The sequence below is a fragment of the Dermochelys coriacea genome, chromosome 3 (genome assembly GCF_009764565.3).
Source record: "Dermochelys coriacea isolate rDerCor1 chromosome 3, rDerCor1.pri.v4, whole genome shotgun sequence".
In the NCBI taxonomy this organism is placed as follows: Eukaryota; Metazoa; Chordata; order Testudines; family Dermochelyidae; genus Dermochelys; species Dermochelys coriacea.
In genome coordinates this window covers 112,478,918-112,503,566 of record NC_050070.1, presented here as the reverse complement: position 1 = coordinate 112,503,566, position 24,649 = coordinate 112,478,918, and the positions used below count along the sequence as shown (strand labels likewise).

Genomic DNA, 24,649 nt, shown 5'->3' with positions numbered 1-24,649 from the left:
TATAGACAGTGCACCAGCGCTGGTAGCTAAACCCCTCGTCGACGTGTGTTTTTTAGAGCTCTCCCAGGACTCTGCCATGACTACACAAGCTATGTTAAAGCGCTGCCGTGGCAGCACTTTAATGTTGCCAGTGTAGACTAGCCCTAAGACTGTAACTCATTTGTGTGTATATGTTTACCTGATTTAACCTTGTAAATAACTCATTTCCTTTACTTAGTTAATAAATCTTTAGTTAACTATAAGCACTGTCTTTGGTGTAAGATCTAAACTGCAATTGATCTGGTGTAAGTGACTAGTCTTTTGGGGTTGGGGGGGTAACCTGAATATTGTTGTGATTTTTGGTGCAAGGGACCATCAGTCACAAAAACAAGCTTGCCTTGGTAGCAAGATAGATCCGAGTACTCATGTGGACTGTCTGTGACTCTATGGTTAGAGTGGTAGAGTGCCTGAGGAGTTTACACTTGATTGTGAGTTCCATACTTAGATTTCACCAATGAGTTTCGGGTTTGTGTCCTTACCAGTCCTTACCAATCTACCCTAAGGTTAGTACTCATGCACTTGAGCCCTACAGACACCTTGACAGAGATAATGTAAAATCAAGGAGAATGGGAAGAAAAGAACCATAAGTGTTCAACTTCGACAAAGATCAGAGAAGTAGCCGTGTTAGGCTGGATCTGTAAAAGCGGCAAAGAGTCCTGTGGCATCTTATAGACTAACAGACGTATTGGAGCATAAGCTTTCATGTATAAGGTGCCACAGGACTCTTTGCCAACTTCGAAAAAGAATGTGTAGTTTACAAACTGGTGGTCCTTTTCAGATGGTCCTGTTGCTCCACCTCTTCTGTACCTCCTTCCCTCACGCATAGCAACATACAGCTCCATTCTTTTAACAAGTGGCAGATCATAATTGTCTAACCAACACCAATTAAGTGTTTGGCAACCTTAACTAAAAGCATCACTATATACTTCTCCAATAACGTCTGCTGTATAGGCAGCATCTATATAGCCTTATATGGACTCAGATATGTTGTGCTGAATCAGACTGTAAAAGCTTAGTGAAAGATTTTTAAAAAATCCAACCTCTCATGCAATCCAGCATGAAAATTTAGGGTGATCAAATTATATTTTATGGCTGCCTGTATGCATTATCTTTATAGAACCTAAAATAGCCTGGTCATATATAGATTATAAATATAAAAGATAGCAGCAGTATTTGTAGAATTAATTCACAATTTTCAGGGCTTCTTTCTCAAAATAACTTTAAAGTCTATTAATCATTGTTCATTTTTAAATTATTAGTACTTCTATGATAAGTCACATAATTTCAGGTATGTATTAGATAGCAACAAATACCACTTAACTGTAGGAAAACAATGTAAAACAAAATTCTACTGCAGCAACAGACGCTCATTAGAAAAGTGAGATAATCAGAAATAACCTGCCTTGCAATTACTGCAGACTACTAAACTTACAGGATGACATTTTCTCACCCATCTTGTGATCATCCATATCCTTCTCTGTGCGACTATGCCATCTGAAAAAAGAAAAGGAGTAATTGTGGCACCTTAGAGACTAACAAATTTATTTGAGCATAAGCTTTCGTGAGCTACAGCTCACTCACAAAAGCTTGTGCTCAAATAAATTTGTTAGTCTCTAAGGTGCCACAAGTATTCCTTTTCTTTTTGCGAATACAGACTAACATGGCTGCTACTCTGAAATTTGCCATCTGAGTTTTGTAGACTAGAGTTACACATCACTTGCATATTGATTGAAACATGGCCAAAATTGTCTTGCAAACATATTGAACAAAAGGGATAACAGAATGAAGTTGTGTGAAAGCCCACTTGATAAACAAATATCTAACACTGGCCTTCAAGATCTGAGAGGAAAGAACAGATCAACCCTAACCAGGGTTCAACAGAGAGCTCAACAATACCCAGTGGTCAAAGATAGCAGACATATCTAAAACAATCACCATGGACATTTGACCTCTGTCTGTCACTAGGAGGAAAACATCATAAACAAAATAGTGCTATCTTCATGCCACACAGGCTATATGCCAGATTGAAAAGAGTCAAGAAAGTCTGAGGACTCTATCTGGTAAAATTACTTTGCTACAACATTCAGTAAGTTTACCCAAAAAGGAAAAGTTAATAATACTGGGATAGCTGACAAAATTTTAAATGTCAAGGGTTGTAGGCTTAATGACTACTTCTTTGTGAATAGCTGGCATGGCACAAGAAGGCATTAATACATTCATCCAAAAGCAGACCACTCATAATCCACGCCTAGCCCTGTTGGATTTTACTGGGCATGAGAGACATAAGTCCAACTTGCAACATGCAAGTCTTAGCTTCCAGAGAAGAAATGGCATTTGTCTCTTCTTGACATATTTCTGAAAATAAGGACAATCTTTTCTGTAATATCAATAAAAAAACTCTGCATCAAGAAATAGACTATTTCCACCACCCAGAATGTTTCCACTGGTCAAGATTTCACTGATAGGGTAGAAGAAAAAGTATTTTTTATTTCTATGACAGACATAGCACAGATTTTCAAAAAACACATTTTTGGCAAATCAGAGTTAGTAACCCTAACCTCCTCCCTGTGGGCCTGATCTAAAGTCTATTGAAGTCACTGGAAAAATTCTCACTGACTTCAGTAGGCTGTAGTTCAGAACCTGAATGTGTAACCTATTGCAGACTCTCCTGCACACTAAAATGAATAAAACCTGTGTGCTACAGCAGGGCCGATACACTAAGATGTTGGATTAAAAGCACCCGTTGAAAGGACTAAGAACACTGGAACATTTTGGATACTTAGGGGAGGAATTTAAGGTCCAATTATGTAGTGTGTCAAGTGCTATCAACACCCACTCCAATGGGAGTTAAGGGCAATCAGCATCTCACAGAAGGCACTCATCACTTCAGAAGAGAAGTACTGGTCCCACTGAAATCAATGGTAAAAGTCCCATTGACTTCAATAGGACCAAGATTTCTCTCCAGGTCTTTCATGATTGAAGCCCCAAGGTGTGCTTAACACAATGACATTCCTGTTGAGAGGGTCTATTAGATCTGCTAATTGGCCTAGAAAGAACGCCATTATTATGGTTTACTTATATTGTTTATGAAAAATGGCATTAATTTATACATGATTTCATAGTCCAAAATTCAGTTTTTCATTTTTAGTTTTCTAATTCAGTCTTTATCAATTCTGGCAAAGAACAAAGAATTACTCAATCTAAAATAGAATACTGAAAGGAAAATTTGAAAGCATTTGATTTAATAGCTATTTTGCAACACAGTATTCAACAATAAATATTATATTAATAAAGTATCTATTTTCTAAACAAATAAAAATTATCCTAAAAAGTAAACTGAAGTGGCTATTTTTAAAACTAGTAAGATAATATATTCTGTGTTCTGTTAAAACTTTCAAAATCATTATAAAGTCCTGCTTCTAGCATTTCTGTTACAGAAACCAAATACATTCTGCTGTGATTATACATGCATAACTCATTAACAGTAATCAGCATCACATGTGCAGAGGCAGAAATACAGGCCACAAAAGGAGTAGCAAGAAACTGCACTCTTATTTTCTCATGAGGAAAACAAATTTCCTTGTAAAATGTTTGCTTCAAGATAAAAATATAACTTCTTAATAGATTAAAACAAGCTGTCACCTCTTTCTCTTGATTCACTATCTCTGGTTCAACAGAACTTCCTCACAGCTTAGACCAGAAGGCTTAACTGATGGTTTGTGGAACTAGAAGAGATACATGTTGTACTAACCTGACGCTTTTTCAACTTATGCTTTATAAACAGGCTTCATACATCCAAAAGATCTTAATCATATTAAGAGGCTGACAATAAAATAAGCAGGGATAGAATAGTCTGCAAAACAATACAAGAATTACTGCAACTTCAGGTTGTTTGTCAAATGGATTTTTTGTGTTGCCAGCTTTTGTGGCCATCACTGTACACCAGGGGCGGGCAAACTTTTTGGCCTGAGGACCACATCGGGTTTCCAAAATTGTATGGAGGGCCAGTTACGGGAGGCTCTGTCTCCGAAAACACCCAGGCATGGCCAGCCCCCACCTCCTGTCCAACCCCCCGCTTCTTGCCCCCGACAGCTCCCCCGGGACTCCTGCCCCATCCAACCCCCTTGTTCCCCGCCCTCTGACCGCCCTGACCCTTACCCAGTGATGAGCTGCCAAAATCCTAACAACGGGTTCCCTCCTCACCCCTTGAGGGGGTTGTTGCCCACCCCCGCCCCCCCAGGACTCCTGCCCCATTCAACCCCCCCCCCCGCATTCCTTGATGCCCTCGCCCCAGGACCCCTGCCCCATCCACCTCCCTCCCCTGTCCCCTGACTGCCCCCAGAACCGGGCAGGAGGGTCTCGTGGGCCACCGGAGTGGGTGCCCAGCCAACCCCACCCCTAAGAGCCAGAGGCACCTGCCGGGGGGCGAGGTGGGAAGTCCCGGAGCTGCTTACCTGGGGCAGCTCCCAGGAAGCATCCGGCAGGTCCCTCTGGCTCCTAGGGGCAGGCGAGCGTAGCTGGGGGGGGAACAGGGCGAGCGGCCGCTCCCCCAGTGATCACATCAAAAGTGGTGCTTTAGGCGCCGACTCCCTGGGTGCTCCGGGGCTGGAGCACCCACGGGGAAAATTTGGTGGGTTCAGAGCACCCACCGGCAGCTCTCCACCCCACACCCGGCCCCAGCTCACCTCACCTCCGCTCCTCCTCCTCCCCTAATGCACCGCCCAGACCTGCTTCTCCACCCCCTGGCTTCCCACGAATCAGCTGTTCAGCGGGAAGCCGGGGAGAGCTGAGAAGCAGGCGGCAGCTTCCTGCTCAGGCCAAGGGTGGTGGAGGTGAGCTGGAGCGGTTCCCCTGCGTGCCTCCCCCCGGGTTACCTGCTGCGGTGCGGGTAGCCCTCCTCTTGCCCCCCCCCCGCCCCAGCTCACCTCCGCCTCCATGGGCCTGAGCGGGAAGCCGCGGCCTGCTTCTCAGTCTGTCCCGGCTTCCCGCGCAAACAGCTGATTCGCAGGAAGCCTGGGCTGGAGGGCTGAGGAGGAGGCAGAGGCAAGCTGGGGCTGGGGCCAGGGCCGGGAGGGGAGCTGCCGATGGGTGCTCTGCACCCACCAAATTTTCCCCTTGGGTGCTCCAGGGATGGAGCACCCATGGAGTCGGCGCCTAAGTTGCCACTTTTGGCCGGTTAAATTTAGAAGCCCTTTTAGAACCGGTTGTCCCTCACGGAACAACCGGTTCTAAAAGGGCTTCTAAATATAACAACTGGTTCTAGTGAACCATTGCGAACAGGCTCCAGCTTACCACTGCCCTTATCCACACTCCCAACCCCTGACCACCACCACGAACTCCTCTGCCCTCTATCCAACCCCCCCCCTGCTCCCTGCCCCCTTACTGCGTGGCACAGAGCACCGGTGGCTGGTGGCACTCCAGCCGCGCCGCCCAGAGCACCGGGTCAGAGCACCCATAACTATTTCACATTTGGGGACAATGTATACCTTCAAATCAGCGGCATTGCTATGGGTACCCGCATGGCCCCACAGTATGCCAACATTTTTATGGCTGACTTAGAACAACGCTTCCTCAGCTCTCGTCCCCTAATGCCCGTACTCTACTTGCGCTACGTTGATGACATCTTCATCATCTGGACCCATGGAAAAGAAGCCCTTGAGGAATTCCACCAGGATTTCCACAATTTCCATCCCACCATCAACCTCAGCCTGGACCAGTCCACACAAGAGATCCACTTCCTGGACACTACAGTGCTAATAAGCGATGGTCACATAAACACCACTGTATACTGGAAACCTACTGACCGCTATTCCTACCTACATGCCTCTAGCTTTCATCCAGATCACACCACATGATCCATTGTCTACAACCAAGCTGTACGATATAACTGCATTTGCTCCAACCCCTCAGACAGAGACAAACACCTACAAGATCTTTATCATGCATTCTTACAACTTCAATACCCACCTGCTGAAGTGAAGAAACAGATTGACAGAGCCAGAAGAGTACCCAGAAGTCACCTACTACAGGACAGGCCCAACAAAGAAAATAACAGAACGCCACTAGCCATCACCTTCAGCCCCCAACTAAAACCTCTCCAACACATCATCAAGGATCTACAACCTATCCTGAAGGACGACCCATCTCTCACAGATCTTGGGAGACAGGCCAGTCCTTGCTTACAGACAGCCCCCCAACCTGAAGCAGATACTCACCAGCAACCACAAACCACACAATAGAACCACTAACCCAGGAACCTATCCTTGCAACAAAGCCCGTTGCCAACTCTGTCCACATATCTATTCAGGGGACACCATCATAGGGCCTAATCACACTATCAGAGGCTCATTCACCTGCGCATCTACCAATGTGATATATGCCATCATGTGCCAGCAATGCCCCCTGCCATGTACATTGGTCAAACTGGACAGTCTCTACGTAAAAGAATAAATGGACACAAATCAGACGTCAAGAATTATAACATTCAAAAACCAGTTGGAGAACACTTCAATCTCTCTGGTCACTCGATCACAGACCTAAGAGTGGCTATCCTTCAACAAAAAAGCTTCAAAAACAGACTCCAAGGAGAGACTGCTGAATTGGAATTAATTTGCAAACTGGATACAATTAACTTAGGCTTGAATAGAGACTGGGAGTGGATGAATGATTACATAAAGTAAAACTATTTCCCCATGTTATTTCTCCCTCCACCCCACCCCTCACTGTTCCTCAGACGTTCTTGTTAACTACTGGAAATGGCCTACCTTGATTATCACCACAAAAGGTTTTCCTCCTTCCCCCCCTCCTTCCTGCTGGTAATAGCTCATCTTAAGTGATCACTCTCCTTACAGTGTGTATGATAAAACCCATTGTTTCATGCTCTCTGTGTGTGTCTATATAAATCTCCCCACTGCATTTTCCACCGAATGCATCCGATGAAGTGAGCTGTAGCTCACGAAAGCTTATGCTCAAATAAATTTGTTAGTCTCTAAGGTGCCACAAGTACTCCTTTTTTTAAAAAAAAGAAAGAGAGCTTGATCCTGTCCTATGCTACAATTTGTGCTGTGAATCAAGTAAAAAAAAAAAAATCAGTCTGCTAGTGCATGCCAGAGCAGCAGCCAATTCAAGAAGATACAATATGTGCACATAAATCATATCATTTAGGCTTTTATCTCTGACCCCTGAGACAATGGGCCTGATTCTGACTTATATTAAGGCCACTCTACATCATGCTGGCAGAAGAGGCTGAAAGTATGAAGAAATGTCTTTCTAAAAGATATGCTATAGCTCAAACTTAGGTTCTGGCTTGATGCAGAAATTTCTAGGTGAAGTTCTATGGTGTGTGTTATGAAGGAGGTAAGTTTAGATTATCATAGTAATAGGTTTGAGCATTTGACCAGTCCAAAAATAATTGGTCAACTGACCCGTGAAATATTGTCAAATAATGTCAAAAATGGTAAGATATTTTAAAGCACTAATTTAGGAGAACAGTAATAAAAAAAGAGTAAGACATTATGGTCTTCAGTAGGCTTAGACTTAGGTAATACATATGCCTAGCTAAAAAAAATAAGTTATTTAACGGAGTGATTTTTAACTCAGAAAAATGCAAAACACAATGAAATGAAGTTTTAAAAGCTGAAATAATTGTTACTATCTTTTTTAGCAATGATAGGTTAAAAGTGAACGTTCTTCAAGACTGAAGTGTTACAAAAGAGAAAAATGAAATTAAACAGAAATAAAACAAACACATAGCAACTATAAAGAGAAAAAGTCATTTTTAAATGCACTTAAGCTAGGTAGGCAACAGGCCAACTCCTTCAGGAGCTTAATGGCAGTGCATCTTTTCTCTTTGTGTAGGGGGAGTTCATTTCTGAGTTATTTTCTGTATATTTGTCTAGTCAATTTAGATTGTAAACTCTTTGAGGCAGGGACTGCGTCTTTTAACTTGTTTAATGTGCTTTATAAACTTTCACGTACATAGATAGTCTGGTGTACAATAAAAACATACATACGTTTGTTCTAAAAGATTCCAACCAATCAAGATGCTCAACTTTGAATTAGTTCACCTTTTTCACAACAGGTGGCATTAGCATGTGGTACAATTAGTGATCAAGACATTTAAGTAGACTTGCTAACAGATGGTATCATGATGTAACCAAAAAGGCAGGCTGCTCTTTACATCAGGGCATTTTTGCTGAAATATTTTACTGTTGTTAAATAATAGACCGTCAATTGACATTTGACCCGTCAATTTACTGGTTTGCCAAGCCTACATATCAGTGCCTTCTGGCCTTAAAGTCTATAAATCTATTAATAAAATGAGCATGCATTTTAAGACATTGTTACACTATCAAAGTGGTATACGGTGAATGTAAATGAGAACCAGGTCCTGTGGATCTGCTTCTTATCTCAACAACACTGGATTTACACTGGCTTAATCTTTCCATTATAGCAGTTACACTTAGTTTATACTAGAGTAAGAGCTGAGGCATGTGCTATGGCTTCCATTTCCAATTTTAGATCTCAATATAATTAATGTAAACATTTTCTCTCACTCTTTATATATTTTCTCAGCAAAAATCTGTAACTAATTACGTATTTGCTATTCTCTAACCTACCCACAGTGGTCTCATCTGATAATGCTTGATGTGAGATATCAAAGGAAAAATGCTATTCTGGCTAAACTACAGCAATAATTCTTTTCACTTGAATTATTTTTTTTAATTGTGTGAAAGCAGCTCTTGTGAATTAGTGATTTTATTATGTAAGTTAAGTATTTTCAGTTTCCAAAGAAAAGGCGTTGTTTTCTTCAGAGGACCAAGGAGTAACCAAGAAGCATATTGTAAGGCTACCTCTTCAGAGACAACAAGACTTGAAATGCTGTCTTAGTGGATTTCACCTGAGGTAAATCTACAGATGATAGCCCACCCCTAAAGAACTTGTACATGGGAAATCCAGGTAATATCTCTTTCCCTTACTGAGGAAACTGAGACTGCACTACAAAATAAAAAGTTATTGTCATAGGTTGGAAACATGAAACACGGAATTACTGAACATATAATAGGGTGATAAGTAATAGCCAACATGAATTTGTCAACAAATCATGCCAAACCAACCTAATTTCCTTTTTGACAGGGTTACTGGCCTAATGGATGGGGGAAAGCTGTAGACAGGATATATCTTGATTTTATTTAAGCTTGTGACACAGTTTCACTTGATATTCTCATAAGCAAACTAGTGAAAGGTGATCTAGATGAAATTACTATAAAGAGGGTGCCCAACTGGTTCAAAGATCATTTTAAAAAACTAGCTATCAACTGTTCTCTGTCATATTAGGAGGACATATCTAGTGCGGTCTTGCAGGGGTCCAGTACTATTCAATATTTTTATTAATGACTCAGATAATGGAGTGGAGAATATACTTATAATATTTGTGGATGACCAAGTTGGGAGCGCTTGCCAGCAATTTGGAGGACAAGATTAAAATTCCAAATGACCTTGATGAATTGGAGAAGTGGTCCAAGATGAAATTCAACAAAGACAAGTGCAAAGTACTACACTGCAGAACAACTGGCTGAGCGGTCGTACACCTGAAAATGAGTTGGGGATTACAGTGAATCACAAATGAATGAAAGTCAACAATGTAATACAGTTCCAAAAAAAAATAATATTCTGGGATGTATTAACAGAAATGTTGTATGTAAGACATGAGATGTAACTGTCCCGCTCTACTTGGCACTGGTGAGGCCTCAGCTGAAGTTTTGTGTCCACATCTGGCTGCCACACTTTAAGGAAAATGTGGACAAATTGTAGAGAACCCAAAGGAGAGTTACAAAAATCATAAAAGGTTTAGAAAACCTGACCTTATGAGGAAAGGTTAAATCTGGCTGTTTAGTCTTGAGAAAAGATGACAGAGGGGGGATCTGATAACATTCTTCAAATATATTAAGGGCTGTTATAAAGAGGATGGTGATCAATTGTTCTCCTTGTCCAATGAAGGCTGGATAAGAAGTAATGGGCTTAATCTGCAGCAAGGGAGTGTGCCGCTGCACTCCATAATGTTTTATGGAAATATGCTTATGAGTGTGAACATAATGTAACTGGAATGTGCTTTATGCAAAAGGTCTCTTGTAAGGTATCATTACAACCTACTGAATATATTCCTTCTATCTGTATGCATGTGTCATGCTAGCATCTGAAGCTAGAAATATAAAGTATAACCTCTGTGCTCTTATTGCAATTATGCAAAGTGTGGGCCATTAATGGTAGTTTAGAATCTTGATGGCTCCCACTGACTAGGACAATTGGTTGTAGATGGTTTATTTACCTGCAAGCCTTCTTGTGTGGGCCAGCCTGTGGGTAATGAAGAATGAGATCTGACAGTGACATGGTACTGGAATCCATCGTAAATCTGGTGCTTTTCATTAGAAGGAGGGGTGGGAACCCAGAGAGATAAAAGATTCCCGCCTTGTGCCAAAACTATAAAAGGGGGAGGAACAGAACAAAGGGGGCTGCCAGTAATGAGAAAACCCCTATTTACCACCTGAGCTGGAATTAACAAGGACTGTACCAGGGGAAAGGATTGGGCCCAGACTAGGAAGGACTCTAGTCTGCGAAAGAAGCTTATTGGAACATCTCTGAGGGTGAAATTTTATCTGTAATCAGATAATCTTATCTTAATGTATTAGACTTAGACTTACGTGTTTTTGCTTTATTTTGCTTGGTGACTTACTTTGTTCTGTCTGTTATTACTTGAAACCATTTAAATCCTACTTTTTATACTTAATAAAATCACTTTTGTTTATCAATAAACCCAGAGTAAGTGATTAATACCTGGGGAAGCAAAAAGCTGTGCATATTTCTCTATCAGTGTTATAGAGGGCGGACAATTTATGAGTTTACCCTGTATAAACTTTATACACAGTAAAACAGATTTATTTGGGGTTTGGATCCTGTTGGGAATTGGGTGTCTGTGTTCTGGAGACAGGTGACCTGCTGAGCAACTTTTGGTTAAAGTCTGCAGTTTTGGGGGCGTGGACGAGACATAGGTCTGTGTTGCAGCAGGCTAGCGTGTCTGGCTCAACAAGGCAGGGTTCTGGAGTCCCAAACTGGCAGGAAAAATGGGCTCAGAGGTAATCTCAGCACATCAGGTGACAGTCCCAAGGGGTTCTCTGTGACCGAACCCATCACAGGGAGATTTACGTTACATACCAGGAAAAGCTTTCTATCTATAAGGATAGTTAAGCTCTGGAATAGTCTTCCAAGGGAGGTTGTGGAAGGCCTGTAATTTGGGATTTTTAAGAACAGGTTAGACAAATATCTGACAGCAATGGTCTATGTATACTTGGTCCTGCGGCAGCGCAGAGTGCTGGTCTAGATGACCTCTCGAGGTCCCTTCCAGCCCTACATTTCTATGATTCTGTGATGTGAGAACTGTAAGTCTATGGCTAAAATAAAAATTATTGATCATCTAACATAACATCAAGTAAGAGATCTCAAGGAAACAAAGGACCGGAGAGTGACACAGGTGGCAAAGGATCCCTCGTTCTTTGCAAACTCTCACCTCAGACCTGACAAACTCACTGCACAAAACACATCTTATAGGATATTTTATCCACAGAGTAACACATAAGGTATCTACTGTTGTTACTATTGTAACTTGTCTAGATTCATAATCACTGCAAGATGTATGTATGGGTAACATTTAAGGAATAAGGTATTTATATTGAAAGTATGCTTTATGGATTTAGAGTAGAAATTAGCCACCAGGAAGTAATGTGTCTCAGGGATGACCCATTCTAGCAAGAAGGAGCTGTCATCCTTCCCTAGTCAGCTGGTGAGGTAATGCAAGGTTCTATTTCTACCCTTTCCACATCCCGGAACAATCAACGAAAAACCATCAAAGACAATTACAAATGATCAAAACCATTTGGAGGTAAAAGAGAATATTATAACAGGCAAGAGATCACCCTGGCTATGAATAAGGCAAAAGACTGTTTCAATATAACAGAATGTTTGGATCCTGGTTCTTGTGAAACCAGCCAGCGCTGCAACAGACTCAACTTTCGGGGGAGTGGGGGGGGGAGGGAAGCCTACTTTATTACATAAGACAGGTAACGGTATTGATAAGTGTAGACCCAGATTCAAGTTTTAAAAATTTTATTTTGTTCTGTAACCGCTTGTTTCCACCATTTTCTCTCACTTCTAGTTAAATCTTTACTCTTTCTTAATAAAATCTACTTTTATTTTACAAATGCTCACAAGTGCTGTATGGTTTACAGGAATGGTCATGTCTCAGGGTGCTTCTTCAATTCCCCAGCGAGCAGCAGTTTTGCCTGGCCTATTTTTATGGTCTCTCAGTCAAAAACACACACAGTATGTTTCTTTTCCACTATGTGCACCTTTAATTCTCTGTTTCCAAACAGCACAGGACATAGTACAGATATACAGTAGGAGGAACCTTTCACATAGCTTCTCTCTTCCATCCAGCTCACCCTCTAGGCTCCCCACTGCTTTCTGTTCCTCCCGATTATATATCCTCCAAGTTACTGAGCCAATTGTCTCACTAGCACAGCAATTACCACCCAGTGTCAATAATCCCCACCAGTAACAGGCTGATTGGTTCCAATTAAGCCCGAAGTCTTCTCTGTGCTACAGCAACCTCAGTGACCAGGGTGCTACAACTAGCACTCTGTCATGGGTGCTTTAAGGTAGAACTAGTAAATTGGGATTCCCTGCACTCAAAAGTGCAGTGTATCTAGAATTTCTGTGAGTAGCCAGTATCAGAGGCTCGATGTCACAGGAGAATGATTCAAAGGAACTTGGCTATTGGGGTGCACCTATTACTACTAATCTGCAAGGCAAAGTTAGGGCTGGCATAGCCCACAGCAGAGTACTTGAGTAGCTAAAAGGCTGGAGCACCCAGGTGGTGTTAGGGAGCTGATACCCTACTACCACAAGAAAGACTCCTTCTCCCTGGAAGCAGGATGTAATAAGGTGACTCCCAGTCCTGGGTACCTGAAGAATCATCACACAGAGATAGGTTAAAGATACCAATTTAAGATGGAACAAAGAGTTATCTAAATATTAGTTGGCCAGCTCCAACAGATAAAAAAAGCATTGTGTGGTAAATGCCAGTAATTGCATATGCAATAGAATCAAAGAAGAATTTAAAGAGCACCTTCCAATAGTGCATGAATTGATGTGACTAGCATCTAATATATACAGTTTGTTCTTTTTCTTGTCCTCTTTCCAGGGGCAAAATTGGGCATGCAATGTAATTTGGGGTGGGGAGGGGCAGGATTAAATATACACACAACATGTTTATATTAGAAAAGGCAAGGTCAAAGTGTGTCCTGCCCTTAGAGTGGACAGTGGTAAGGTGCATAATTATCCTTCTTTCCTCCATTATGCCCAAGGAGTGGATTTGTAAACCGCACTGTAGCATTCTGTATCACTGGAAGGTATCATCAGCTCTTAGGAAACTCCATGTCCAGGTATACTGCATCACTGTAGTCCCAACAGAAGATGCTGATATGTGTAACTGAGGCCAGATCATCATCCACCAGAATGGGAGAGTCTCTTAACCAACTGTAGATCGTATAAAGCATTACTTGTGGATGCTACAATATATGAGAGCTTAGCATTAGTGAGGAATGCAGGAGTACTCCTTGTGAATGTGTGTCTTGAAACAAATGAGACTGCAACATGGATGCAAAGTCTTCAAAGTGCTTTCCTCTGACTACCAGTATCACCACTGTCTTGCTTGGGTTCAGCTTCAACCAACTGTTCTTCATCCATGAGTTGATTTCATCCAAGCAATGGGCCATCTTAGTGCTAGTGGTATGACTATATGTGATATAGAATAAGTAGATCTTTGTGTCATCTGCATATTGCTGGCACTTGAGTCCATGTTGTCTCACTATTTCAGCAAGTGTCTGCATGTAAATGTTGAACAGGACCAGAGAGAGAATGGTCCTTGTGGGACTCCAAATGTGAGAGTTCTAGTAGTGGAGGTACTGTGACCTCCACCACTAGATCCATTACTGCCAACAGGTCGGGGGGGGGGGCACAGCACATGAGATGGATAAGGTTTTATAAGGATTCCCTGGGTTGGATATACATAATAGTTCACTGAAGGTGCCATGAGACCCAGTAGTAGCCGACAGGCTGACATAATCATTGGAAAACATATGTATGAATAATATTTATGTAATTATGTACCTATACTGAACATTATATTCTTAAGGTCTTGGAGTTAAGTCAGGTCACCAGGAGATGACATACCTCAGAAATATTCCCTTCAGGCAGGAGGGAACAGATGTGAAATAAGAGATTGTGAAATCTACTAGATGAAAGAGCAGGGAGTGTGCTGTTTATGAATAAAGATAAAAGATTGTTCTGGTATATGTTGGAGAGTAAGGAAACACACTGAATCCTTCACCTGGAACAAGCTGACAGCATACCTGTCTCATGAAAGGAGAATTACAGCCAGGCCTGGCTGTAAAGCACTGAAAGGATTTTGCGTGAGCAATATTCTGCAAGAACATAACTGCCATAATGGTCCATTTTGTCCAGTATCATGTCTCTGACAGTAGCCAGTACCAGAGCTTCAGGGACAAAGTACAGAACAAGGCAATTTGGAGTGATCTGCCCTCTCTTCCATTCCCTGCTTCTGGTAGTCAGAGGTTTAGGGTTGCCCCAAGTATGCCCCTGACCATATTAGCTCATAGCCATTGAAGGACATATCTTCAATATGCAGCACCCTTTGGTTTCAAGTAGTAATAACAACCCAAATACATGTTTCCGTCTTCATCATCCCCACTATAAAAATTGTTCCAGCACCACTGTGCAAGTGTCCAGTGGGCCAGGTGCTGGACACTCCATGGAGATCCTCACAGGGCCTACAGCTTAGAGTGCGCCAATTGCTAACCCGCACAGAGACAATGAGGCCTGCGAGGCCTAGAGGGCAGTGCTTGTGTTGCCTGGGCCTGGTGGAACTGGGGCACCTGCTGAACCACAGCAGGCACAGACAAGACTTCCTCACACTAAGTGCAGGTGGCAGCTATGTGATTCATAGCCCTGTGTACCCCCAGGAAGTGTCACAGGTAGTTTTCCATTACTACATATTGGGTGCATCCCTCTAGGAAGGTCTTCAACCCATTTTTTAGTGCTCTCTCATATGAGAGTCAGCCATCATCCAAGCACAACAAGAGTTTATTCATCACTTCCTCTAAAGCTGTTTTTGTCCCATTCCCTGGCCTGAATCCTGATAGCGCCAGGACTAAAGACTGGGCATTCTATACTTAGATAATGAAAAAACAATCTACTGGTATTTATCTTTGCAGAAATAAACACTTTCACACAGCAAGGTTATTCCCTATAGTATGTGTGCTGCTGCTTTAGTCCTGCCTAGTCTAGTTTTAAGTGTCTCAAGAGATGAGGCTTAGTGTTTCTATTCAGTGCATAAATATTTCTAATGTTGTTTATGCTGAACTACCGAAGTGCCTTATAACATGCAGCAAACATCTAGTCATTATGCATTGTCTTCCCCTTGTGTAAAAATAATACACATAAGTTTTCAATGCCATGGTTCTTGAAACTGATCTCCTTTATAACATCCCCCACTATGGATGGCATCCACAGTCAAATTCTTAAATCAGTTCACAGCATTGGGGTCCTTTTATGTCCAAAAACTATGGCAGCAAACCCCGTTTCTGTTTGCAACTGGCCACAAGACTGTGTTCTGTACTATTAGAAAAAGAACTGGCTATAACGGTCCACACATTTGGAACATATTGACACTCATATCTAGGAATCAAGCCACAAATCTTAAAAAATCTCCAAATGAAGCAGCCTGTCAATGTAGCAACACCGGGCACCACGAACATATCATTCCAGTGCTCTGCCTTCTGGTTTGAATACCAGTTCAAAGTAAATGTCCTGATATTCAAAGCTCCCCATGGGGCTGATCATAGCTAATGGAGAGATCTTGCTGTCTTCCTTTGTAATCATGACCTCCCTTAACAGCTACAACCCACTGGAACAATTAAACTGTCAACCAGTGTAGGATGCTCCTAATGGAAGAAGCAGAACTTTCATAGGAACTGGACCTAAACTATGGAACTCAATCCTGCAAGAGAAAAGAAAGGGCTTTGGAATAAACCACTTTCTGAACTAAATTCAATATTCATTTAGTCAATTAACACAAAAGCAAAGACCCCTACAAACAAATCAACCTATTTCACTGAAGGGGCCTGCAGCAGTGGCGGGCTTCTTACTTTTTGGTGGGGGCGCTGATGATGGGAAAAAAAGAGAGGTTTTTATTTATATTTTTAAATATTTGAGAGGTATCCAGATACTATGATGATGGGAGCCACATGTATCTAGGTAGAAGTTTCCAGATGACATCATCATAGTTAGGACAAAATATTTGAACCAGGCTGTTTTGAAAAACAGATTATTTTGTTTGAAAAAATAAATATTTCAATTTGTTTCCGTTGTGGACAGTCTACAATAGAAACTTTAAATGAAAAATGTTCCCTGCTGGTTGCGCAAAATTTGTTTTCATTGGGTTTTGGTTTTCAATTTTTTTATTACCAATTTTAGTTGGTCAGCTTAGTGACAGAGTGACATATTTTCGTTTTCAAAATGTGTTGACTTTGAAAACTAACAAAAATTCCAAGGAAAACTCAGAAAAAAATGACAAAAAAACCAACAATTGCAGAAAATAAACTGACCGAAAATGTGGTTTACATTTCCGAGCTTTCTTTTTTCAAACCAGTTCTAACAGCTACAAAGAGAACAACATTCACAAATGATGCCCTAGTGCCAAGTACCCTGCTGCCACAAAGGGCCACAGGAACAGCCGAAGGCCACGGGGAGAGGCGTGCGAGAGAGAAGGAACCTTCTCATTCCCCCACGGACACCAGCGCCCCTTATTGCCTCGGTCAGGGGGCGAGGGAAGGGCGGAGAAGCTAGAACTAGACTGAAAGAACTGGAGGACTTGTGGCACCTTAGAGACTAACACGTTTAGTTGAGCATAAGCTTTCGTGGGCTACAGCCCACTTCACCGGATGCATTGAGAACGAGGCTGGTGACACGCAGGCATGAGGACAGGGAGCCTCATGCAACTTTGGGCCAAGCGCAACACAAACCCCGCTCGTTGAAACTTGGACGATTTCTGTACAAAGCAATGAAGCCTCGGAGGGAAGTGGGGGGCCGGGGGAGCAGCAAGTGGAGAGGACAGAGAGAGAGAAGAGAGATCTCCCGGGTAGGGGGGAGGCGCGTCCACTGGCTCGGCGGTGGGGGAGACAAAACAACTTCCCCCACCGGAGCCCGTTGGAGCTGGTCCATTTCCCAATGTTGCCAAGCGAGTGACCCACCCCCACCGCAAGGGCCGGGCTAGGGCACCCCGCGCCACTGCGTGCTGGGGGACGGGCTGCTGCGCCCCTGGCTCTAGGGAGGAGGCTGGCTGGGGCATCCCCGAAGGGCAGGGGGTGGCCCGCGGGCGAGGGCTGCATGTGGGCGGCCTGTGGGCGAGGGGCCCGCGGCGGCGGGTCTCTTACTCTTTGGCGGGGGCGCTGATGTGCGCGGAGTTGTTGCGAGTGAGCAGCTCCTTCTTCTTGCTCTGCTTGGAGGCCATGGCGCCGCCGCCGCCGGCCCCGGGCCCCGGGCCCCGGCCCCGGCCCGCTGCTGCCGCCCGGCCCGCGCTTCAGCCGCCGGGGGGGCCGCGTCCGCTCCGCGTTGCTAAGAGACGCGGAGCCGCGACGCCGCGGAGCGTTCCCGGGAGAGCGGGGCCGGGCACAGGCCGCCGGCGGGCGGGGGAAGGGGGGTGACAGGGGAAGTAGAAGAGACAGAGGGTAAATCACTAGTGGAGGGGGGGGGGGAAATCCAGGGGGCGGGAGGAGGGGACCGAGGCCTTCGGGGGGTGGGGGCTTCATGAAGGAGGCACCGCGGGGTTTCCCGTTTGTCCTGGAGGAAAGGTGTGTAACTGTCACAAAGGCAAGGAGTAAGGAGAGAGGGAGGGCAGGCAGGGGAGAGACACCATGTGGTTTGTTAGGTGGGACCATCGCTGCTCAGCTTGAAACATAATTAGGGAAGAGGAGATGGAAGCCAAAAGGGGGGCAGAGGGAGGTAGGGTGAAAGCAAGAGTAATCTAAGATCTGCTGGGGGCTCAACTAGACATCTCAGTGCCAGGCAGCTGCAAAGGTGGCATAAAGCTCCCTCACCCTGCACTCAGCACAGCTGGGCAAGACCAAAACTGTGTTCAGGCATGAGCCATCTGTGGTTCATTCTGTGCTGTTTGGAACAATAATGATCTCCCCTCAGGCTCTGAGAGGATTCAGAGCAGCAGCCCTGTTAGTCTGTATCCGAAAAAAGAAAAAGAGGACTTGGGGCACCTTAGGGACTAACTAATTTATTTGAGCATAAGCTTTCGAGGGCTACAGCTCACTTCAGCGGATGCAACCGATGAAGTGAGCTGTAGCTCACGAAAGCTTATGTTCAAATAAAAAGAAAAGGAGTACTTGTGGCACCTTAGAGACTAACAAATTTATTAGAGCATAAGCTTTCGTGAGCTACAGCTCACTTCATCGGATGCATTTGGTGGAAAAAACAGAGGAGAGATTTATATACACACACACAGAGAACATGAAACAATGGGTTTATCATGTTTCATGTTCTCTGTGTGTGTGTATATAAATCTCTCCTCTGTTTTTTCCACCAAATGCATCCGATGAAGTGAGCTGTAGCTCACGAAAGCTTATGCTCTAATAAATTTGTTAGTCTCTAAGGTGCCACAAGTACTCCTTTTCTTTTTGCGAATACAGACTAACACAGCTGCTACTCTGAAACCTGTCATTATGTTCAAATAAATTTGTTAGTCTCTAAGGTGCCACAAGTCCTCCTTCTCTGAGAGGAATTGCACATGATACTTACCAAATCCAAATCGGTTCAAAGAAAAGGAGTACTTGTGGCACCTTAGAGACTAACAAATTTATTAGAGCATAAGCTTTCGTGAGCTACAGCTCACTTCATCGGATGCAAATCGGTTCAGTCAGAGAAGTTGAATACAGATGCTAGCTAGAGAGTTGATCTGCAAATGTCTTTCCCAACCCTAAAGGGTTAAACACTTTCAGCTGTAGTTTTGGTATTTATAATACTATTCTGCCAGTGTAATTATTTTCAAAGAAGCAAAGAAAAAAAGAGTTGTCTGCCTACTATGGAACCAACAAAAAACTGCAGAGGGAGCTGCTAACTCAAAGCACAGGAGTCCTATGGCAAGCACCCCTCATCTTTATTAGAAAGTTAGGTCATGTTGAATACAACCTTGACAAATCATTTTAACTAGCATGACACTGAACATGACTTAACTTCTCTTGTCTATGGTGACTATGTTTAACATTGCGTCAAAGCGCAACACTTTGCTAAGATCAGTCAAAACAGTTAGAGCTCAGTTCTTCAAGAGAAACAATATGGATCCCTTGGAAGGATTTGGTCCAAACTGTTTTTGCTAATCTCAACTGAATTCTCTCTACTGAGGGAGCTAGCCACATATACATGTGGAATCAGTTTTTTTTCCACCAAATGCATCCGATGAAGTGAGCTGTAGCTCACGAAAGCTTATGCTCTAATAAATTTGTTAGTCTCTAAGGTGCCACAAGTACTCCTTTTCTTTTTGCGAATACAGACTAACACGGCTGCTACTCTGAAACATGTGGAATCAGTAAATCTCATCTTTTTGGAAGATTCGTGATTCAAAGAAAGTTTGCTTACTTTTAATAAGTGTCTCAAAAATTATGTAACTTCATAATGGAGAGACAAGGTGGGTGAGATAATATCTTTTACTGGACCAACTTTTATTGTCTCTCCCACCAACAGAAATTGATCCAATAAAAGATATCACTTCACCCACCTTGTCTCTCTAATATCCTGGGACCGCATGGCTATGACTACACTGCATATAACTTCATAATAGCTTTCAAGAAAATTAGGTTTTCTTTGTGAGAAAAGGCATGTCAAATTTCATTTAAAATAAAAGGAATATATTTTAGAGTCTATTGTTAGCACTTTACCCTTTCCATCAGCATTCATTTGTTTGTAACCCTTTTGTCAGGTGGAGTTGGGAGCAACAAGGGCCAGGTTCAGCATCTAGGTGTTTCCATTTGACAATACAACACTGAACCGGCTCAAATCCCAAAATTACACACCACCCCTGGCTGCCTCTAAGAGGCAATACTTCCCCTCTCACAAGAACTGAGTCTGTGTATGGAAAAGAAAACTTTTTTAAAAAGGGGAAGGGAACCAGGCATTAAATTGGAAAAACACAACAAGCGTGATTCGAAAACATATGACCATGATCAAAACACCCACCCCAGAGTACATTGGGTAGTGTCCTTTTGCTCAGTCTCTCATCTCGTGGTGTGAAAGTCTAGAAACAAATGTCCCTTTAACATATGACTCCCCTCTCCCTCCACCACACCCCACTCACTGTTGTTGTCCTTGGTCAGCAATGACCCAGAGTTCAGAGGTGCACTTGCATGAGTTCACCTCCCACCCTGGGGGGCAGGGAGGAATCCAGCAATGTTTCAGCTGCTGCTGCCCTGCTTTTCACTCTGTCTCGTTGCCCACTACTGATCTGCCAGAAGCTCCAACATCGCTCACTCCTCTACTGGCTGCTCCACCAGCAGCTTTGCTGTCGCTCATTCTGCCACCGGCTGCTCCACCATCATTCACTCTGCCACTGCCCTCTCTACTGCAGCTTCGGGGATGTCTTGAGGTCCTACCACTTAACACAAGTCTCAGTGATTTCAGCTCTTAGGTGGGGAGCCTCACTCTTTCACCAAAGAAACTGTCCTATAGCAGGTCTAATGATTAGAGCTCATTATTGGTTATTTCAGCTCTAGTGATCTATAACAAAAGACTTCAATTTAGTCTTAATCAGCTCTCTTGTTACACAGTAGAGAGAGAAAGAATCAAACAATGTCTATGACCCTTAGATAGAAACACAGCCACAAAAGAAAGACAGCTATCTCCACTAGCCTTTGGCACCCCTACCCCCTGTTTAATGAGTACAGTTCAGTTGAGGGTGAACCGCATAATCAGGGCATGCCAAGCACAGTTCTCCCCTTGATTCACACAAGCATAACACTTTACTACCCCTGAACCCAATCATAAACTGACTTGCAATCCAACACCAGCCAAAAAATGATCATTTGGGGAAAGCAGCTCCATCATGCTCTGCACCAAGGCACAGTGGGTATGTCTATGCAAACCAGATCAGTTCCTGAGGTCTTCTCCCCCCAGCTCATCACTAGATATCAGGGGAGAGCTCATTCAGACCCTGCTTACACATTATTAGAAATAATAGTGTTATGGGTATGAGTTGAGCTTTGTAAAACACATATGTTTGGCCAAAACCTGCTTGCCTTCACTCTGTTCCTCACAGCTGCCAGAGTTAGTTTAGTCAAGCCAGTGATTCAGTGCACCCAGAATTTTTATAGGTGACCTACAAAGGAAAACAATTGGATTTCCACTCCTTACTTTTTTATGATGAATAATGAAATTCCTGTCAGGGCTTCTCTTACATTATTTAATTGCTTTCTTCCTGCCCCTCCCCTTCCCCCCAATAGAAATTCCAGTCTCATAAAATCTATTTTTCCCCCAAAAGACTTCTTGGACAATTGGAAGACTAGTAGATTTATTTCAGAGTAGCAGCCGTGTTAGTCTGTATTTGCAAAAAGAAAAGGAGTACTTGTGGCACCTTAGAGACTAACGAATTTATTTGAGCATGTTAAAGTGAGCAGTAGCTCACGAAAGCTTATGTTTTCGTGTAGCACATGAAAGCTCACGAAAGCTTATGCTCAAATAAATTTATTAGTCTTTAAGGTGCCACAAGTACTCCTTTTCTTTTAGTAGATTTATGACATCCAAGATCATTAGCAAAAGAAATCTGATTGCCTTAGGAATTTATGTTGACTGCCAAGCTCCTCCCATGTAAGACCTCAATCCAGCAAAGGCATACATGCTTAGTTTTGCACATTGTCAGTAGTCCCATTGACGTGAAAAGATATGCCTTTGTGGAATTGGAATCTAAATGCTTTTCTTAGAGCTAATCATTTGATTGGGAAGGAAAACCTCCTATTATACATGTGAGTCATTCAACCAGATGTATAGTGCATGGGGGACAGGGGTGGAAGGAGTTATGCAATTCAAGAACTGCATAGTCTACAGATTCTTTGGACAGGGCCCATGGTCGCTTTCATCCTTGCAGTGTTTGAAACCATGGGAACTATAGCCCTTATGGCATCATTCACAGTCCTGAAAGCTATGGAAGCAGACCTAAGAAAGCCTCCAGAAGGCTAGGGTTGGGAAAGTATGGTTAGAGATTGATATGAGGGAATGGATCTGTACGCTATTCTGTGGAAGGGAGCAAGTGTGATGTGTGTGGAAGTTGTGGATGGACGTAGTAGATATGGGGAGAAGCGTGATGTGATGTACATGTCATGTGGGTGAGTAGGCATAGATATGGTGAATTTGATTTGAGAGTCTTGTAAAAGATCAAGTGGGGATGTACACACCATACACAAGTGTTTAGCCACACAACCTACATACATGCCACACATCATGTTGAGCAAGGGATAGGGTGCGGGGGGGGGGAGGTGATGGGGGGGTGAGTGAGAGAGAGCAAAACTGAAGTTCCTAAGATTCTAGTATATGTTAAGAAGGGTATATGTGTGCTCACTCTCTCTGGACAATTAAAAGTTACAGGCAGCAAAATGTCTAGTGATCTTTAGGGAATAATCCTGTAACGACAGGTACTGACCTGTCTTTTCTATTATTCGTTTACATTATCTGCTTCTTGGTTTGCTACATTACCTGATATTTGTCTTTAACAATGGTCTTTTGATTTTACCGACAGAGAAGAGGATAAAATCCTAAAACTTGAAGAGCAGTTTGTTTAAAAAACACTGCTACACAATGAACAAAATTGTCCATTCACAGGTATCTGATATCACATCCCTTAATTACAAGTTTTGCCCATAAGAGAATAGAAATAAAATATGCAATATGAAATTGTGGAATACAAGTTTCCCCAGCACTTCTAATGCAGCATTACATTTTACCTTTTTTGTTTTTATTTATAATGTTTTTCTAGTAGTAATTTATATTGTGCTAATCACTAGTTTTCCTGATGCAGTTAAGATTTTTGTATTTGTTTTAAAAGACAACCATTAGGTGGCAAGGATATTGGTCAACAAAAACAAAATGTCCGGCTCAAGACAAAATGCTAGTTATTTGCAGTGATGGATGTTTTACAATTTTTAAATAGTGGATTTAGTATTTGTGAAAGGTCTTGAACTGATAGTACTTGAAACTAAAGCTCTTTATGTAATAGTATTTACTGAAATCAGTACATGTCACATCCCCCAGGGTACAATCTGGACTGTTGAATCACTGTGTTCCTTTAATTCTCTAGCCCAGGGTGCCTTTTACACTGCTTTGCTAGTTACAAACAGCCTCTCCAGACTCTGCTTATACACAGCCCTTAGCATATAAAGTCACTCCTAGCCAAGTAACATGAATGCCCTCCCAGTCGCTCATGAACTACATACAGGGTAACACCTACAAATTTCCCAGCCCCAGCCTTGCACCCCAGGAATGTGTGTCTTGCACTGCTCAAGACACCCCTCACCCCGAACAGTATAAGCTCATTAAAAGTCCATAATTCCATCAAAGGGAATGATTACGCACCAGCCTTTGTTAACCCGAGTAAAGACTCCCCAAACACTTCAATCAAAACACACTAGTTTATATAAAAGAATAAAACAAGTTTATTAATAGAGAATGGTAGATTTTAAGTGATTGTAAGTGGTAAAGGCATAAAAGTCAGACTTGGTTATAAAAGATAAACATGCAAGATAAAAGATAAACATTTCCTAAACTTTACCAAGCTAAATAAGATTTGAAAGCAAAAGGATTTCTCTCACCCAAAACTTTCAGTAGTCCATACCAACTGGAAAATCTTTCAGTTAGAACCACTCCCTACAATTCAATAAAGGTTCTTTGTCTTTCAAACAATCTTGCTGCCATGAGTAAAGGTGGGGGAGGAGAGGTAATGTGTAGGTCACTGCTTCTTATTTTATACCCTCCTCTCTTTGAAGAACCCACACACGCGCGCTGGGGTCTAGACAAAGCTGCCCCCTGTGTACACGACATTCAAAGCATCTTTCAGGTGAATTGTAAATTTCTTGTTCATGTCTTCTGCGTACGTGAAGTCTGAGACATTTTCGGGGATGACATGCAATTCTTTTGTCCCCCTGATGGTGAATGGTTGCTTCAGTAGCTAATAGCTTTCTAACATCTATGGTCAGTCCTTTCTGGACACTGACAAGCTAATCTGTAGGTTTTTTCCAGAACTACAATATATTTCAGTAACAATTGAACATAAGAATCTTATAACTCCATGCAGTGTTGCACATATTTCAACAGAACAATAATGTTCACTAGATTATGCATTTTCAAATGGTATCCCACAAAGAATACGGGTTTTCCTCCTTTCCCCCCTCCTTCCTGCTGGTAATAGCTCATCTTAAGTGATCACTCTCCT

The 24,649-nt window shown here is 42.7% G+C and overlaps 1 protein-coding gene across 1 annotated transcript in view; it reads right to left on the bottom strand.

Annotated features, from left to right (window-relative positions):
* The window catches only part of ADGB (androglobin), a 228,747-nt gene extending 210,975 nt beyond the window's left edge, over positions 1-17,772 (bottom strand). The window contains exon 1 of the mRNA XM_038395342.2: positions 17,607-17,772. Coding sequence (XP_038251270.1) covers positions 17,607-17,683 — 77 coding nt within the window. The 5' untranslated portion in view covers positions 17,684-17,772. The remainder of the gene's footprint in view (positions 1-17,606) is intronic.
* Positions 17,773-24,649: the final 6,877 nt, after the last annotated feature.